We start from the raw sequence: 17803 nt of genomic DNA, 5'->3' as shown, positions 1-17803 counted from the left end.
GATGGGAAGTGGAGCTGCTGGGATTAGAACTGGCATCCATATAGAATCCCGGTGCATTCAAGGTGAGGACTTTAGCTGCTAGGCCACTGCACCGGGCCCCAACCAAGGGCTTTAACAGGAATTGGTAGATGTATGCTGGGGAGGGAGTGGCTTTGTGGCCTAAGGTAAGTTTCTTCTTTAAGATTTATTTATTTAATTGGTTTATTTAGTGTTTGATAGGCAGAGAAAGAGAGATCTTCTGTTGGTTGATTTTCATTCCCCAAAGGGTTGCTTGAGCCAATCTGAAGCCTGGAAACCTCTTTCATATCTCCCATGGGTGTGCAGGGGCCCAAGCACTTGGGCCATCGTCCGTTGCTTTCCCATACCATTAACAGGGAGCTGGATCAGAAATGGAGCCACCAGGACTTGAATCAACACCCATATGGGTTTTATATACGGAGGCTTAGGCTACTATGCCCTGGCATTGGCCTTTGAGGGTCAGTTTTGAAACCGAAAAGATAGGTGGAAAAATACATTGCAAGCATCCTGCTGGGCTGGGCCTGAGGGGATTCTAAGGAATTGGAAGCAGGTTGGGAAGAAGCATTATGTGGTCACCATATAAGAGGACTTGCCAAAAGAAAAAAAGACCCAACACATTTTATTTGATCATTTATTTATTTTTTTTAAAGAAATCCATGCAAAGAGAGAGAGAAAGACAACATGGAAACCATGTTCTAGCAGCCAAACATAGGAAAATAATTTGGCACAGTTGGTTTTTACCTTTTCTGCAAAAGTACAATCTATCCTAACACTAAAATTAGCTTCCTCATAAAGATGCCACTTTGATTTTCGAAGACATCACATGGGGTTGGTCCTCTACTGAATGGCTGGAGGAAGTAAACAAGATAAAAAAATAGAAAAAAAATAAGGAGGTGGTTTCCTTTATAGAGGGGGAAACCACGGGGTGCTGCAGGGCAGCACAGGGGCTGGGCACTAAAGTCAGTGCACCAGCAAGAAAAAGCACACCACATAAATGGCCACGGTGGTGAGAAGCTTCAGGGGGGACTGGGTGTGGCCGCGGTTCTGCGAGGCGATTAGCTCATTGTCCTTCGGATTCATGTGTTGCTTGCTTCCAGGAGCATCATCCGCGTCCAAATCGTAAGCCAGTTCTGCCAAAAGAAGAGGAGAACGTGAAATGCAGGCGTGCCCACAGCATCAGGTAGACATTTCTCATAGCTCAAGTGCTTGTCTCAAACTGCTGGGAAGGAAGCCCTGGTTCTCCTTCTTTCTTTGGAAAGAAAGGGCGCTAGGAGATGGGAAGAAGATGGGAAGACATGGAAAGAGATCAGGACACAGCTATAAATGATTCCTTCCAGCGGTCATAGCAAGAGGGAGTGAATAGATAGCAACCCCCCATCCCCACCTGCCTGAGGTTGTGTAGGTTGGTTCTGTGAAATATCTCCCAGACGTGGCTATGCTTGAAGGTCATTTTAATGTGTATGTGGAAGGGAGAGCGAGTGAGTGGGCAAGATATTCTATCTATTGGTTTATTTCCCAAATACCCCTAACAGGCAGCAGCTGGGAAGTCAATGTGAGCCTCCTATGTGAGTGGTAGGGACCCAAATACTTGCGCCATCACCTAGTGTATATCAGCAGTACCAAGACTTGGAGCCAGGCATTCCAATAAGGGATGCAAGTTCACAAGCCCTGTCTTAACTGCTGCAACAAACACCTGCCACTGCATTTGTGTCTTTGTATGTATACTTTTATGGGTCCTATACTGCATATACTTTCCCTTGGGTACTTAAAAAAAAGTTTCATTATATTTGAGTTTCAGAAAGCCAGGAGGAGGGAGTAGGGAGAGGTTTTCCATCTGCTCATTTACTCTCCAGATGGCCATAATGGCCAGGCCAAAGGCAGGGGCTTCTTCCAGGTCTCCCACATGAGTGCAGGTGTCCAAGCACTTGAGATATCTTTTGCTTATTTTTCAGACATATTATCAGGGAGCTGGATGGGAAGTTGAGCAGCTAGGATTTGAACTGGTGCCCCTGAGGCAGCAACTTTACCTGCTACACCACAATACTTGCCCAGATATTTTGCTTTAAATTAGGGTTGAGGATATGGTAGTTTTGACTTTGAAGCTTACTTTACTTTTCCCTAATAGTTCTTTTTATTGGTAGGTTTTTTTTTTTCCCTGCTGCTGCCTCCTACAAAAAGATCTCAAACAAAGGATTTAAAGTGATATTAAGCACACTGAGACTGACAAAGAGGTGAGGAGTAAGGCTATTTCATTTTTTGACTGCCTACCAATCACAGATATGTTCAGGTTTCTGAAAAGCTATTACAGTGCTCTGGGGTGGGTCTAATCCACAGATCTCACAGAAGGCAAATCTAAGCAGGTCGTGGTTTATCAAGCAAATTCAAGATCCATTTCTTTCGGATTTTGTTTTTCAAATCTACTCTCTTGGTACTTCTGGATTCCATGGCCAATGATTCTGTCTCACTGTTTTGTGAAGGTGCCGGTGATGTGAGTAGCCTCACCCGCAGCCAACTGTCCTGTGGCCAAAGGGGGCCGGAAGGATCCCTTTGGGACACTGAGATGCAATAGTGACAGGCACAGAGGAAATGACTGAGATTCTGCAGAAGGAAGGAAGGGGAAGGGAGAGCTCCTCTTACAGGGGATGGAACACTAAGTCACAGGAAGAAAGCATGGGGACACAGCACACAGCTGATGTGTGCCCATCAGGGCTCGGGCCCCAGGGCTGCTTGGAGGCAGGCAGCAAGGTCAAGGGGATCTCCGATCACAGACAGTGATGACACTTTCTAAAGCCAGCTGCAATGAGAAGGAAATGTGCCTCAATGGAGAGAAAAGATTTTCATCAATCAGATGATATTGTAAGGTCTCTTTAAGTTGCATATACTTGATGACCATGTGGATGAACTTTTTCTGTCGTTTTCGTTTAGTCTCCATGTATTATATAGTTCATATCCTTCTGAATCCAACATGGATTGATACTTTTTCTACTCATTTGGAATAACAGTCAAAGCAAATATGTTCCAATTTTGTTACTAATTCTTTGTATAAACAATATCCTAACTTTTAATCTATATGAACAAGATTATATTTCCTTCCATAAAAGTGGAGTTTGTGTTCCTGAGTGCTGACAACAACTGAATTCAACTTTTCTGGGAATCCTCTTATCCATGCAAAACCAATATTGTAAACCTTATGATCTGGATCTCACATGCCCAAAGAAATAGAACAAAGAGTATCATTGCTCTCTTTGGAAACTAAACCCCTTTCTCTAAAAGGTGAACTATGCAGGGCACACAGAGAAGGACGAGGTCAGCTGTCAGTCGGCAAGGACAGCCCGGGCTTAGGTCACGATCGGGTTTCACCCAAGTGGAGGGCACATATGGCTGACTCTGTTGAAAGCCCTTCCTTGAGTCCTATGGCAACTTCGCTACTTTAATGAAGCAGAGTATTTTTAGGGTTGACCTGAATGAGAGAGCTCTCATACTGCTCTCTGATTCCTTTGCTGGGTGATGCCTCTTGTCCAGCATCGAGAGGAAAGAGCATCTATTATTGTGACTACTCAGTTCCTGCATGAATTGTTTTGCTCTTCAAATACTCCCCCCTATTAGTTTATTTTTTTCCTGTAGCACTTATGGTAAGTCCAGCACTTTTAAACCACCAAATATCTTTTTGTTATTTGTATCCCCTGGGCTCTGTTTTGAAATTTCAGCAAGGAACCTCCTGTTAATGCCTTTCATACAATGAAAATTCAGTATGTTATGCTGTTTATACGCATTATCTCATTTAATTTACCCTTCTCCAGTGTTACACAGTAGCCATTATTTCCATGTTACTGGTAAGCAGGCTCAAATTCAGTTTAATTATTTTTCTCGTATTTTCACAGCTGGTAAGTGGCAGAGGGGCTATTGGAATCCAGCTCTGGCTCTTACATGTGAAACTGTATTGCCTCTTGAAAAATTATGCATACAGAAGACACAGCAGTGATTAACTCGTAATGGATTACTTCTTAGAAAAAATAATTGATTAGTAAAAAACACACAGCCAAAGAGAACACCCCCAAAGCCAGGATTTACACATAAAACAGACCACATATTTGATTATACAGTCCTGTTGATCTTTGTGAAATACTGCAAGAGCTCCGGCTTGGAGGATCTGGAATGAGGATTATCCTATCAGTCTATTTCCCTGAGGCAATCAAAGCTGACCTGGGCCATTAGCCATTCCTGGAAGAAAGCTGAGTCAAATATCCAATCTCCAGAGTTCCTAGGGAAATTTCAGGATGTTATCTCCTTATGTTCCTTAAACTGTGGCTACAGACTTCCTGAGGCTCACCATTCAGGAATATCAAGTTTTATAACCCAATTCCCTGATCAGGCTCCTGTGGCCTTTGTTAATGGGAATCTCTGCATAGCTATCCTCTGGGCCACCAACCTAAAGGTCAGATGAATGGGGACAGCTTAGTGTAACAAAGATGCCTTATGGGAAGCAGAAGAAACAGGATTTTGATCAAAGATAAACATGATTTGAGATCCCTGCACAGGGTAATTCAATGTGATCCAATAACCCAGGCTAGCCTGCAGTCTAGAGCACAGGGGTTGGAAAAGCCTTGGCGTGTGTCTTCAGGAATCCTACACCCTGGCAAGGGAAACAGATCTTCTTCAGGCCAACTAGCTTCTTGGCTCAAAGGTACAAGCCAAAGACCGCTGGGTAGAAGGGAGAGAAATTCCAAGCTGAAGGATCTGGGTGGACTTTTTTGAAATCCTCGTGATATAATATACCCCAGGAAGGTTGAGGAGTAGTGAGCTGTGGCAGGGCTGAATGAAGTGGCCATTCCAGGCAGATGGTTTGGCCTAAGCAAACTCAATACTGTCAGAAAACATAGGGAAGGCACAGTTAGGAGCTATGAGAATCCTCTAGGGGGGATCGAGACTGTGGAATGTGCGCATGTGCAGTGGCAGGTGAGGAAAGGCAGATAAGGCTGGATGGAGCAGTCAGTGCCCAATCATGGTAGAGTGGGAATGCCGCAGGTATTGTACGGGCAATAAGACACCACCAAAGGCTTTTAAGTAAGGAAACCTCCCCATAATATCTTGTGTTTTTCAGAAAGATCACTGTTGACACTGCAGAGAATCACCCTAAGTGGGAAAGACCCTTCAGGGGCGCAGTCTTGGAAAACAACTGCATCTGGGCATGAGCCAGTAGCAGATACAAAAGTCTTCAACAAGAAACCTCCAAAGCAGCTAAACCTACACCAGACCCAAGACTTTCAAGATTGTGGTGATTACCAGAATAGGCATGGTTTGTAACAAACCATTCATCTTTTTATGTGTAACACTTTTTTTTTTGGCAGAACATACTTTTGTTCTATTATGTGCATGTTGTACAACACACACAAATTGTTTCTATTCTTGAAGTTGATCATCAGTGAGAACCTTTTTCTTCAGGCCAAGAAGGAAGAGAGTTTCTATTTGTAAACAGTTCAGCTACTCCTAGAGACCCAGAGGAAACCCTCAGTACCCTGTACTCATTATGCATATCCTACCCTGATTATCATTCCACCTGCATGTGCTTTGACTTGCAGATTAGGTGATCATTTAAAACAGTCACCAGGATCTGTACTGGGAGGCAGCGCTTTCTTGTCCTTAGCAATTCTTCCTGCTAAAGAAGCCTCTCAGGTAAGAAGGCTACAGTATGCTGGCTTGGCTGCTGGTTTACTCTGTCCTTAGATAATTTCTTCATCTGGAAGTCGGGGCACCTTCTTAGTTGCCTTCTTGTTTCAGTTCTGATTCCAAGGCTGAGGGGGGCACAGTCTAAGGCAGGCTGCTATCATTCCTTCCATGTGAGCAGCCAAGGCAGCTGGCCCCAACAGAACCTCCCTATGCAAGCTGTGTCCATCAGTTGCTCCTCTGGGGATGTTTTCTCTGGTGGTGGTCATCATTTACCCAGTTCTGAATCCTCCTCCTCCTGCTGATCTGATCTTGGGGTGAGAGACCCTTGGCACAGTAACAACTTCCACTGAGGCTAGCATACATGAAGCTTGTGAGGAGGGGAACAGAAGTTGTTGACGGGGTACATGGAGCAGGGAGGAACTGTCAACCAGGGAGACGAGCTTTGGGGCATTTGCCAAGTCACTGGGGGTTTGTGCATGCACTAGGGAACACATTTCTACCTGCTGCCCCTTTTTTGGGCACAGGCACCAATTAGAGGACAACGGCCAGCAATCGGGGCATCACACACACCAACAGAAAGACTTCATGGGGCAGCCTGACAGAAGAGCCACTAGCAAAATGCCAGGGGGAGAGAATGCCGCTGCTGAGACAAGCATGGGAGTCTCTTCCTTGCCAAGCTTGAACCAGCAGATGGCTGCATTCCGACCCTAATATAGTAATAGAGCTACACTGCTAGCTGTGTGTTTCGCATTTGCTGTGTACACCAGCCCCCAGGACACTGCCTGGCATACCGCAGAGACTGAAATCGGGGAAATCTCCAAAGCCAGTGTGAGCTATTTCACAGGGCTCATTCTGTACATTCCCACAGAGCCTTTGGGCTTCGCCACTTGCTTCTGGATGCTACACAGATCCTGGTTCCTTGGCCTCTCCCTAACACAGCCTTCCTTCCTGCCACATTAGTGCGCCTTCCTCTGGGAACTTTCTGACCTGACCTTTAGGGCTCTGGGAATTTATGATATATTAAAGAAAAAAAAAAAAGAGGCTTAAGTGTGCCTTCTCTCTTTTTAGTTGGATTTTTTTTTTTTTAATTGTAAGATGGGCTCCCTCCTAAAGGAATCCTGTTAGGCCAAAGTGCCTTTTTTTCCTTTTGGCAAACAAGTGGCTATAAAAAAAAAGAGAAAGAAAGGGAAATTTCCCAACCTGGAAGAGGGTTGTGGCAGTGAGTTGCTCACTCATTTTAAAAGTTAATTTTTAATATACCCCGCCAGAGTTCTGTATACTTGAATCACTTGTAATAATTGAGTACATTTACATGGGATAGCTAATTCCAGCTGGCAAACATGGGGTGTGAAAATACAGTGGCTTTTCTCCATCGGTTGAGATGTAGCCTCCCATTTTGGCCTCAGTTTCTCAACCTGGTACATATGTAGGTTCAGAACACCTTGCCATGGGTCCGTGGAGCCCTGGAATGCTTCTTGTTGGGGCGTTAAGGCAAAAGCATACGCTAGGCTTGAGATGGACTAGAAACGCACGATTTGCTAAGTCACTGAACAGCAGGATTTACATATCTCTTTCCTCTGTTTGAGAACTTAAATGGAAAGGTCTGAAAAGCACGGAAATACATGTCTATTTACATGCTACCCTGTTAGGGCAGATTTGGATTCTCAGCTGAGAATTGAAATTTTTTGTCAAGTTTTAAATCAGAGGCTAAATTTTTAACAGCTTTTAGCAGTTGGCATTGTGGTCAAGCCAGAGATGAGAACGGTGGCTCAAGTCCTAGCTGCTCCACTTTGGATCTGGCTCTCTGCTAATACACTCTGCAGAGGAAGATGGATGGCACATGTATTTCAGTCCCTGCTGCCCACATGGGACATGCCATTGGTGTTCTGGGCTCCTGGCTTTGGTTTGACCAAGCCCTGGCTTTTGCAGGCGTTTGGGAAGTGAACCTGTGGATGGCAGAGTTCCTTTCCATTCTCCTCTGTCACTCTGCCTTTCAAATATACCAACCATGCGAAAAATTAAAATTTTACAAATTTATTAATTTGGGCAGTTGACAACCAGTGGATGGGAGCCTGTTCACCTGATTCCTCAAATGTCTGCAATGGACGAGGCCAAGTTGAAGCCTGGAACTCAGAATCCAAGCTAGGCTTCTCACATGGATGACAGGAAACCAATGACCAGAGTCATCAACTGCTGCCTCCAGCATGAAGCTGGAATTGGCAGCGGAGCTGGGACTTGTACCTATGTACTTTAATATGGGATGCAGGTATCTTAACCGACATTTTAACCACCAAGCCAAACACCTACCCTAAGCAAAACAAGACAAAAAACTCAGTCAACTTATATTTGTTTTTCTAACTCACAGAAGTGATGCTAAGCTGGGAATCTTACTGTTTTTAAAACAGTACATTCTACTTAGTTTAAGAAATTATTTACATGTTTATATTCATGGAGCTCTGATTATATTGTGCTCAAATGCAACTGCAGGTAAGCAGGGGATTGAGGGAGTGGGTGTGTATCCCTCGGAGCCCAAGAGTATCAAGGTTTCCAGCAGATGTATCAGGGTGTTACAAACCTCCAAATGTGGGACCCTTCCATTTTTAAAATGTACCTGTGAACTAAAATGCTTTGCAATGTCCTGGCAATGCTCAACAGCAAGAAAAATTATTGGTGTGACAGGCAAGTCCCTGAAGCCATTTGGAACATCTCCGGCCAGAAATCAACAGCTGACTGGGAAGTTTTCTTCCTCTTTCATTTATGATGACACCTAAGCGTTCCATCTAAATTTTCTCCTTTACTCTCCAGTTGAGAACTTTTACCCCTCTCTTCAACATTGTCTTAAAGCACTAACTTCCACCTGTCTCATGACAGAGTTAGTCATGCCTAGATTCCACTCATTAAAGCCCAGCAAAGTAGCAAATGAGTCTGTCTTTTCTCCGTATCGACTGCTCCCTAAATAACTAGTTGTATGAATGAAGACCTAACCCAGACCTAACCCAAACCTACTAAGACAGTGCAGACTAAGAGCCATCTCCTTACAAAACACAATTCCCAAGTATGAGCCTTTTGAATTGGTGATTTCCCTAGGGAACAAAACCAGTGTTGCTCCGTGCTGATGTTAAAAACAAAGATGGGGTCAGGAAGCCAAGGGCAGTGCCCAAACCCTGACCTCTGGATTCCAAAGGTACTTTTAAGCAGCAGTCCATGTTGCTTATCCATGGCATCAGTTTACTGGACTCAAAGGGGATGGAATCCACACAGATGACTTGCTTATTCCCTTTTGCTGCCTGGAACTTGATGCCTTGCTCCGTGAGCAGCTGCCACGTGCTGCATTCCGTGTACCACCCTGGCAGGAAGCAGCTTCTACTTCTTTCTCACTTGGAGCCTTTGTGACTGCGTTCCCTGACTTTTGACCCCTGTCCCTACCTCATAATATTCACAGCTCTGGGCCACACCTTGCCCTTCCCACCACCGTGCTGGTTCCCAGGGACACAGCATGCTGGTGATTGAGGTTCAAGAGCTGTTTCTGCGACATTAAAATGTAGCTTTGTTAATAAAGTGCCCCTGCCTGGCTTTCACAGAACAGAGACAGACTTCAATTTCTGCCACAATACACGCTGGCACCCTTTTCCCCTTGCAGAGGTCTTTGGGACCACTGCCAGGAAAATACAATTACATGCTGGCACAGAAATACATACAATAATTCCTTAACCTAAAAGTTCTGCTTTCATTCCCCCTCCTTTTCTATTGCTCTCGTCACTCCTGTTCCCTTTGCCATTGCTCTTTAAACCAATTTCCTGCGTCCAATCATTGTTTTCTGTTCTTGTCATTTCTCTACAAAACATTCCCTGTTTCCAAGGGCCTCTTTCCATGACCTTAGACAAAGGAGGAGGTTGTAATCTTCTGATTGGTGTTGAATCTTAAGAACTTATAATCTGGGTTCCATTTCTTGTAGAAGATGCTCCAGGATCTCCTTCCTTAACTTTCCATTTCATCACTGCTCACAGCTATGCGCCAAGTCAGCTTCTTCCCTCTGCGTCTCTTGTCTGCCTCTCTAGCTCCACAGACCTACTTCCCTGACATTGCTAAACAATCCCCACCGCAAACTTCCCATGCTTTGCTTGTTATTCCCCTCTCTATTGTAAATCCTTCTTGCTCCATAATCATGTCTAAGACCACAATGTTTCATGCTCTTATCTTTCAAGGTGAAAAGATATGGATTTAAAAGAAATTAAAAAAACCTAAAGTCGTGCAATTTTGAAAACAGAAGAAATCAAGAACTTTCTAATAATTAGCATGGTCTAAAAATTTTAGAAGCTACCCGCAGGCAGTGAGACCTATCTCTAGAAGTGGTCCATGGCCACTTGGCCAGCCAGTAGGTAGAGACGGTAGTGAAGGGAATTATGCAGAATGAAGAGTGATGGTAAATCACTTCTGCTGCATCTTCCTGCCTTGAGATACTAGCTAGGATTTCAGGCACGACAGGGATGATGGGTGAAATGATAACGGTTAAAGTGGCCTTTGCAGTCTTCTTTTCAACACTGTGTGCAGAGCAATCCAAAGAGACCATTTTGGATCCTCTCACAATGAAAGAAACAATTGTCTGCTGGGGACCATGGTTAGATTAGAAGGGTTAGCAACCATAACATGATTCTGGCTGGGAAACTACTTACTAGTTAGTCCAATGAGGGGGATAGAATCTCATAAGCTCTCCAGTTTACCAATACTGTGCCTGTTTATCAAATAACAAAATAGACACATGATGTGGGCTGGTCCTATGAGAACGTCACCTATGTAAAAGATGGTTACAACCAATCCAGGAATTGTTTACGTTCAATCATTTCCCTCGCCAATCAGAAACAACCACCCATTTGTTGGTAACATGCATCTAGCTCAATGTGGTCATATAATGGATCACACAGGATGCAGTAGAAGAAAAGCAGGGCTTCAGATGGAGAGAATTCAGTTTGGGCACATGATTAGGCCATAAGTTGGAAGGACCCAGTGGAAAGGCAACTGAGGAGAAGCAGCTAGATGATCAGCATACAAACAGCTCTGTGGGCATTAGAACAAAGTAGGAAAGTACAAAAGGAGACCAGGAAAGGTAGAGAGATGCCAGGCACACAGCTATAAAATGTAAAGGAGGAGGAAAAGGGAAGTTCTAGAAAGAATGCCAGCCAGACCACTGAAGAGTACAAAACACAGCAGAACGACACTGAACCAAAATAAGATGATGAGGCCAGAAAATATTATTGTAAAAATGCAGGAGAAAACAGGGTGGATGGGTAGAAAGAGGAAGCCCTATAGCTATAAAAATGTATAATGGAAAATAACAATAAAAAACACTTGTAGTAGGATCATTGGCACCCTTGCTTCCTTATAATTAGCAAGGGGCAACCGCATTCCTTTTCTTTTTACTTCACCACAGAATACATCAAATGTGCTTGTTAACCAAGACTAATATGTCTTGCTTAGATAAGTTTAATTCAGAAAGAAAATGAGAATGACAAGGCATCACGGTTTTAAGTTTCATAGAGTTTTTAGAACAGCGGTGAGATCTCAGATATTGCAAGGCCAAGAGTGAATCCACGTAAGCACACAGTAAAATGCAAGGGAGAACGACAAAAGCAGATAAAGACTGATGCTCTGCAGCCTGACAAGTTGCACTCCTTTTCTGTTAATAATGATTAAAACACAAGTGATCTTCAATTATCCAAAGATAATTGGTCCTAGGGTAGTGATATACTTGGGTTGGTAGAAACCAAATGAAACAAAGCAGTTGTTAATCTGGCAGGGTTGAAGGATTGAGGTGTGGTGTAGGTTATCTCATAAACTCCTTGTCATTGCTATTTCATGGGGCTTTTCCCAAGCTAATTAGGATGAGATTACACTGCAAAGTCTGCTGTTGGAAACATAGCTAACCCCAAACTACATTTCAAAGAAGTCTATTGCTCTACATTTTTAAGCAACATTATTAAGACATAATTTGCATGTCATAAAGTTCAACCATTTTCAGTAAATCTCAAGTATACAAACAATGATTTTTAGTAAGTTTACTAAGTTATGAGACCACCGCCATAAATCCAATTTTACAGCATTTTCATCAGCCCGATTATGTCCTTCAGGTCAGTTTACAGTGAATCCCTCCAGGAAATCTTCTTGCTATTTTATTTTGAGCTCTTTTCAGCACCTGATACTGTTGGTCATCGTTGGGCTCGAAATGTGGGTCTCTTATTTCTGACATGACTTCCTCCAGATTTCCCTCTTACCTCTCTGGTTATTTCAATTCCTTTGTGGGCTTTTTCTGGTACTTGATTCTATTTATTTGGGTGCCACACATACAGGAAGCAAGAAGGAGAAGCAGATACATCTCCCTTCTCAATTGGAAAACTATCACAGCAGTCAGGGCTCAGCCAATCTGAAGTCAGCAGCTGGGAACTCAATCCAGGTCTGAGCCATCACCACTGCCTCCCAGGGACTGCCTTGTTAGGAAGTCGAGATCAGAAGCCCCAGCTTGTACTCCAACCCAGGCTTTCACATATGATGGTGTGTAAATGCGAAGCTAATCTGCACTCAATTCATGTGTTTCTCTGGACCATCTCGCTGTCTCTCACTGGGTCAGCTCCAACAGCCTCCTCCAAACTAAAACTACCACGGCACACTGCTGCTAGAGTCTGTGGATTTTGTTACTTCCTAGCTACCCCAAATTTGAATATTTCCATAAAGCTAAAGATCCAAGCAATACCTAAGTATTCCAGGTAAAAAGACAAATTACTCCCTCCAATCACCACCACACAGCTTACTGGGTGTAATTACTGGTAAATATACTTTTGTGCATGTTCATAAATGGATTGAGACTATAATGCTTTGGAAATGGTTGCATGCTAATACAGGTAGCACCCCAGTGAGGATGGATGAGGGAGGGAAGAAAGAGAGATTGAAAAATTATTTTCCCATCTGCTGGTTCACTCCCCAAACGCCTACAAAATCTAGGGCTGGGCCAGGCAGAAGCCAGGATCCAGAAGCTCCATCCAGGTTATGTGGTTGGCAGAGACTCAAGTATTTAGGCCATCACTTGCTGCCTCCAAGGATGTGCATTAGCAGGAAGCTGGATCACAAATAGAGGAACCAGGCGGGATGGGATGACTTGGGAAAGGGCATGGGGGTCCCAAGTGGTGCCTTTACCTGATATGCTACAAGGTCTGGCCCAGGAATATTTCACTTTTACTTGTACAATTTTAACACACTGAATACTTCTCAGAGAAGTATTAACTGAAATCATTAAGCAACGGATAAACCAGATCTTTTGTGAAAGTGTTAAAGGAAATATAATTGCCTAGTGACCTTTGATTCACTTCCAAAAGTGGTTGACATTTTAGTGCTGAGATTTGTTCGGTCAAGAAATGTAATGGGAGAACTAAGTGCATGATTCAGCCCGCAAATTCACAACTGCCTACGTAGCAAGTGGCAACGCAGAGAAAGTCAAAGTGAGCAAACTCTAATTATGAATGCAATGTCACAAGAGAAAGCAATTTACTGAAGGGATTACCACGATTAAAGATGCATTCTCTTTAAATAAAGCTTGTTTTCTTCATTTGATTTGTCCCAATCAGTTCTCCCTGTACCCTGTAGAGTTCCAGTTGGAAAGCAATTTCTGGTTGTCTTTTTAATTTCTCTGCCAACAGGTTAGAGGAAGTAAGTGGAGCCTCTCCGGTCACCCTAACTCCCTCACAAATGGAAGAAGTATTCACAGAGGGTTATAGAGCCAGATTACAGTCTAGGTCACCCAAGGGAGAAATTTGAAGCTCCTTTACTAACAACAAGGTAAGTAAGCCTGAAATCTCTACTTTCCTTAGTATTAAGCCTGCAGCAGAATTTAGGAGGCTCCTCTTTGGATTTGATTTGGGGGGAGGGTGCAGTGGGAGGACAGGTTTGTTTATCTTATGTCCTGGTGGGCCAGTCAAGCGGGCAGGTACCATTTAAAGCGTGCACAGGCCACAAAACACAGGCAGTGTTTCTCACATCCTGGCCTCTCCGTCTTTACCTCTGGATCTACTTTTCTCTTTCCTCCATAGATTCTTTCCCTAAACCATCTAGTTCATCCCTGCCTTTTCTTTACTGCAACACCATTTCAGGGAAAATAGCTAGCACATATCCTATACTAGCATATGCCAAATTGTGGCTCCTGATTTTTTTTTTTAAGAGGACTTACATTACTTGAAAGGCAGAGTTACAGATAGGGAGGGAGTGAGATCTTTTATCCTCTTGTTCACTCCCCAAATGGCTGCAATGACCAGATCTGGCAAGGCAGAAGCCAAGAGCGTGGAACTCCATCCAGACCTCCCATTGGATGGCAGGGACCCAAGCACTTCTACCATCACACCTTCTTCTCAGGAGTCTTATCAGGCAGCTGGACTGGAAACAAAGCAGCAGGGATTTAACCCAGCACTCTGAGACGGGATGCTGTCTATATAAGCAGTGGCCTAACGCACTGTGCCACAAGGACAGGCCCTTGCTCCTTATCTTTGGTGTTCTTATAAAAGCATTTTGGGGTGTTGTTGCCATGGCATAGTAGGTTAAGCATCACCTATGGTGCTGGTATCCCATTAGGGCATCAGTCAGAGTCCTGGCCACTCCACTTCTGATCAAGCTCCCTGCTAATATGCCTAGAAAGGCAGCATAGGATGATGGCACAAGTGCTTGAGCCCATGTACCCACATGGGAGATCCAGATGAAGTGCCAAGCTCTTGGTTTCAGATTGGCCCAACTCCACCTGTCGCAGCTATTTGGGGAAGCAAACCACTAAATGGAAGAGCTAGCTCTCTTGCTCTCTCTCTAAACCTGCTTTTGAAGTAAAAATAAATCTTTACAGAAAACATTTTGCCTATTTATGTCATCAGGGATTATCATTGAGGTGAACAAGTAATGGATAAAGCAGCCACATGTGAACAAATTTATATTGTGCTAGTACAGTGGGATTACTCCTTTTTTATTACTTTAAAAAAATATTTATTCTGGGTCTGGCGTAATAGCATAGTGGTTAAAGTCCTCGCCTTGCAAGCGCCAGGATCTCATATGGGCGCTGGCTCTAATCCTGGCGGCCCTGCTTCCCATCCAGCTCCTTGCTTGTGGCCTGGGAAAGCAGTCAAGGATGGCCTAAAACCTTGGGACCCTGTACCCACGTGGGAGACCTAGAGGAAGGAGTGTCTGCTCCTGGCTCCGGATAGGCACAGCACTGGCCATTGCAGCCGCTTGGGGAGTGAACCATTGGACAGAAGATCATCTTCTCTGTCTCTTGTCCTCTCTGTATATCTGACTTTCCAATAAAAATAAATAAATCTTAAAATATTTATTCTGCGGCGGGGGGGGGGGCTATCTTTCATCCACTGTTTCATTCCTCAAATGGCTACAACGGCTGAGACTGGGCCAGGCAGAATCCAGGAGCCAGGAGATTCTTCTGGGTATCCCACATGGGCAGTAGAAGAACAAGGACTAAGGCAATTGTCCACTGTTTTCACTGCTTTTCTCAGGCCATTAGCAGGGAGCTGGATTGGAGGAGGAACAGCTGGGCCTCAAACCTGTGCTATATGGGATGCTGCTGCCACCAGCACTGGCTTTACTTGCTGTGTCACAATGCTAGCTGCACAGTACAAGGGAATTAATTTTATGCGTTAACTCAGTTAACACGTTTTGAGTGTCAGAATCATTTCTTGATGTACTGGGATCCTGGCAGGCCAGGCCCTGTGATCAGGGTGTAAGACATGCTAGCTGCTGTTAAGCATTCCCCGCCGAGCAGGAGCGGGGCAGATGGTAGAGGAAATAAGAGGAGCAGCAATGAACAAGAATTGGCCACTTGTTTGCCAGACACTGTGGAAGATGCTGTGGTGGACACAGAGATAAAGAAAACAAAATCTTGGCCTGAACGGGATGACTGGATGAGAAGGAAGAAGTTTTTCAGGCTGGGAAACAAAAAGCTGCCCAGGGAATTGGAAGGGACGGGCAGAGCCTCTGGAGTGTTCTGAGGAAGCTGGGGGCAGACTGCTTCCCAGGCCTGATTCTTCAGTAGCACAGGTGTACCACTTCTCAAGTGAACAAGGCTAAGTAAATATTAGGGTTAAACTTCAACATGCTCCCAAAGCATTAAGATGCTCAGTTTTTATTTGCGAGAATTCTGAAGATTAACAGTGCTCAGAATTTAAGCAAATCTCTCAGGCTGTCACATTATCCACCCGCTTTTGATGTTCATATTCATTCTTTCAATTTCCCAACCTCTTCTGTGTGTGTGTCCACATTTCTGTACATCATTCTCTCCCTCCCTCCCTCTCTCCCTCTCTCTTTCTCTCTCGCTATTGTTCAGTGAGCCAGGGTGGTCAGGGATAGATCTTGTGCTTTGGTCTCAGTCACTCACTGACTGGCAGGAAACTCACATCAATCAGCCAGGGTCAGATGCACGGAAGGCCTGGAGTGCTTGCCATGGCCTCTCACCCCCAGGGTGGCTAGCACTGCACTTTGGGGAAATTCTCCCTGGCTTGCCTGGTGTGGGGAGTGTCCGAGCCCAGGCACTGTGGGGTACGGCTGCTATGGAAAGGAAACCCTACACCCTTTCAAATGCTCTACTTTTCCCCCCTGTACATTTTTTTCCAACATGATGGGAGACATCAGTTTGTCAAGAGAGATTGAGGAGAATGTCTTCAAGGAATACTTCTTCGAAAATGGAGTTCATTACCCTGGACTTTTTTTTTTTTTTTTTTGCCATTAACAGTTTATTGGCACATATGTTTTTTTGAACTGAAGTGCCAACGTATTGTCGTCCATTTTTTTTGATAAAATAAAACCCTGATTTAACTATTCCACATGGAAGAAGACTGGAAACACATTTGTGGAAAAGGAAATTAAAAGTTCACAATTTTTGAAATCTATCAATAGGTTTTTGTAACATGAACTTCCTTCCACTAACTTGCCAGACTTCTTACAAATATCAAAATATCACTTTTTTTTTACCTTGTAAGTACATATAACTATCATTTGTCCATTAAAAAATATTATCAGATTGCCCTCTTTGCTAGTCCTAATTATTGAAATGGACAGAATTTAAAGCCAGAGATCATTAGAAAGGCCAGATGCAATGCGATAAGGAAGTGAAAAAAATCTGACATTCTCATTTCTGCTTTAATAGACAAAGAAGGACCCTTTTGTGGAGTTTAGGACATAGAGTCCTTTATGTTTAGCTTCCCAACTTACTCCCAATCATCTATTTAAAAATATCGACTCACCTTAGCTGAGAAGCCATATGGTACAGATGTGAAGGTTTCACTCAAAGATTGGTAAAAACTGGCTATCAGCTTGAATTACTGAAATTAGCAAGGCTAATGCCATGTCACTATTCAAAACAGTGCCAATTTGGAATTTCTTAATGGCCTCAGGAGAGGGAGTCTTTATACGTCCTACAATCTCTCCTCATTCTTACCTAAATTCCTTCTCATAGATGTTGTGAATGGCCTGTTTTGTAGCCAACACAAACTTTGTCCAGTAAAATAATGTAAGGAACTCAGAATGAAAAGAGATTAGCTGTTCCTGGCTCCTGTTATTTTAAAGCAGAAATAACTTTGGCTTCTACTGATTCATAGACAAAGCTTGAAATGCAAAGCATGCTCAACTCCAGATTCAGCATGAAAAGGAACTTAAAATATGCCCAAGTGCAAGTAATGGACTTATTAAAAGGAAGAAAAGAGGCACTTTTCACACACTCCCAAGCTCTTTAGTCCTGTCATATCAGTAATCTTGCTTAAGAATTTCATCCTATTTACATTTCTTCTCCCTTTAAATATCCTCAGGACTCATATGGCATCAAATATTGTAGCTTGTAAGACATTAATTTCTTTATGTTAATTACAAGGAAAGCATGTAAAATGCACGAGTGAGAGAACTTGAGGCACTTGCAAGGATTTCAATAGGAATTAAAAAAAAAAAGTTCTGCCGTTTTAATCGAACACCTGATAACTTATCCACACAGACACTTTAGGAAGCAAACTGGAAGCATCTTCTGTGGCCAATTTTTGGCATTGTCCCAGGATGAGTGCATTTTCCATCAGGAAATGTAGTTTATATTTTATGACAA

General features: G+C 43.5%; 1 protein-coding gene across 3 annotated transcripts in view; it reads right to left on the bottom strand.

Annotated features, from left to right (window-relative positions):
* Positions 1-635: 635 nt before the first annotated feature.
* The window catches only part of GPC3 (glypican 3), a 367445-nt gene continuing 350277 nt past the window's right edge, over positions 636-17803 (bottom strand). For all 3 annotated transcript variants that reach the window (XM_040999456.1, XM_040999457.1, XM_040999458.1), the window contains one exon: positions 636-1148. In XM_040999456.1, coding sequence (XP_040855390.1) covers positions 979-1148 — 170 coding nt within the window. In that variant the 3' untranslated portion in view covers positions 636-978. The remainder of the gene's footprint in view (positions 1149-17803) is intronic.

This window comes from Ochotona curzoniae, unplaced genomic scaffold (assembly GCF_017591425.1).
Source record: "Ochotona curzoniae isolate NIBS_2020 unplaced genomic scaffold, NIBS_Ocur_1.0 scaffold_1852, whole genome shotgun sequence".
In the NCBI taxonomy this organism is placed as follows: Eukaryota; Metazoa; Chordata; class Mammalia; order Lagomorpha; family Ochotonidae; genus Ochotona; species Ochotona curzoniae.
Note: the sequence above shows the minus strand (reverse complement) of the source record. Positions and strands in the feature narration are given on the sequence as shown.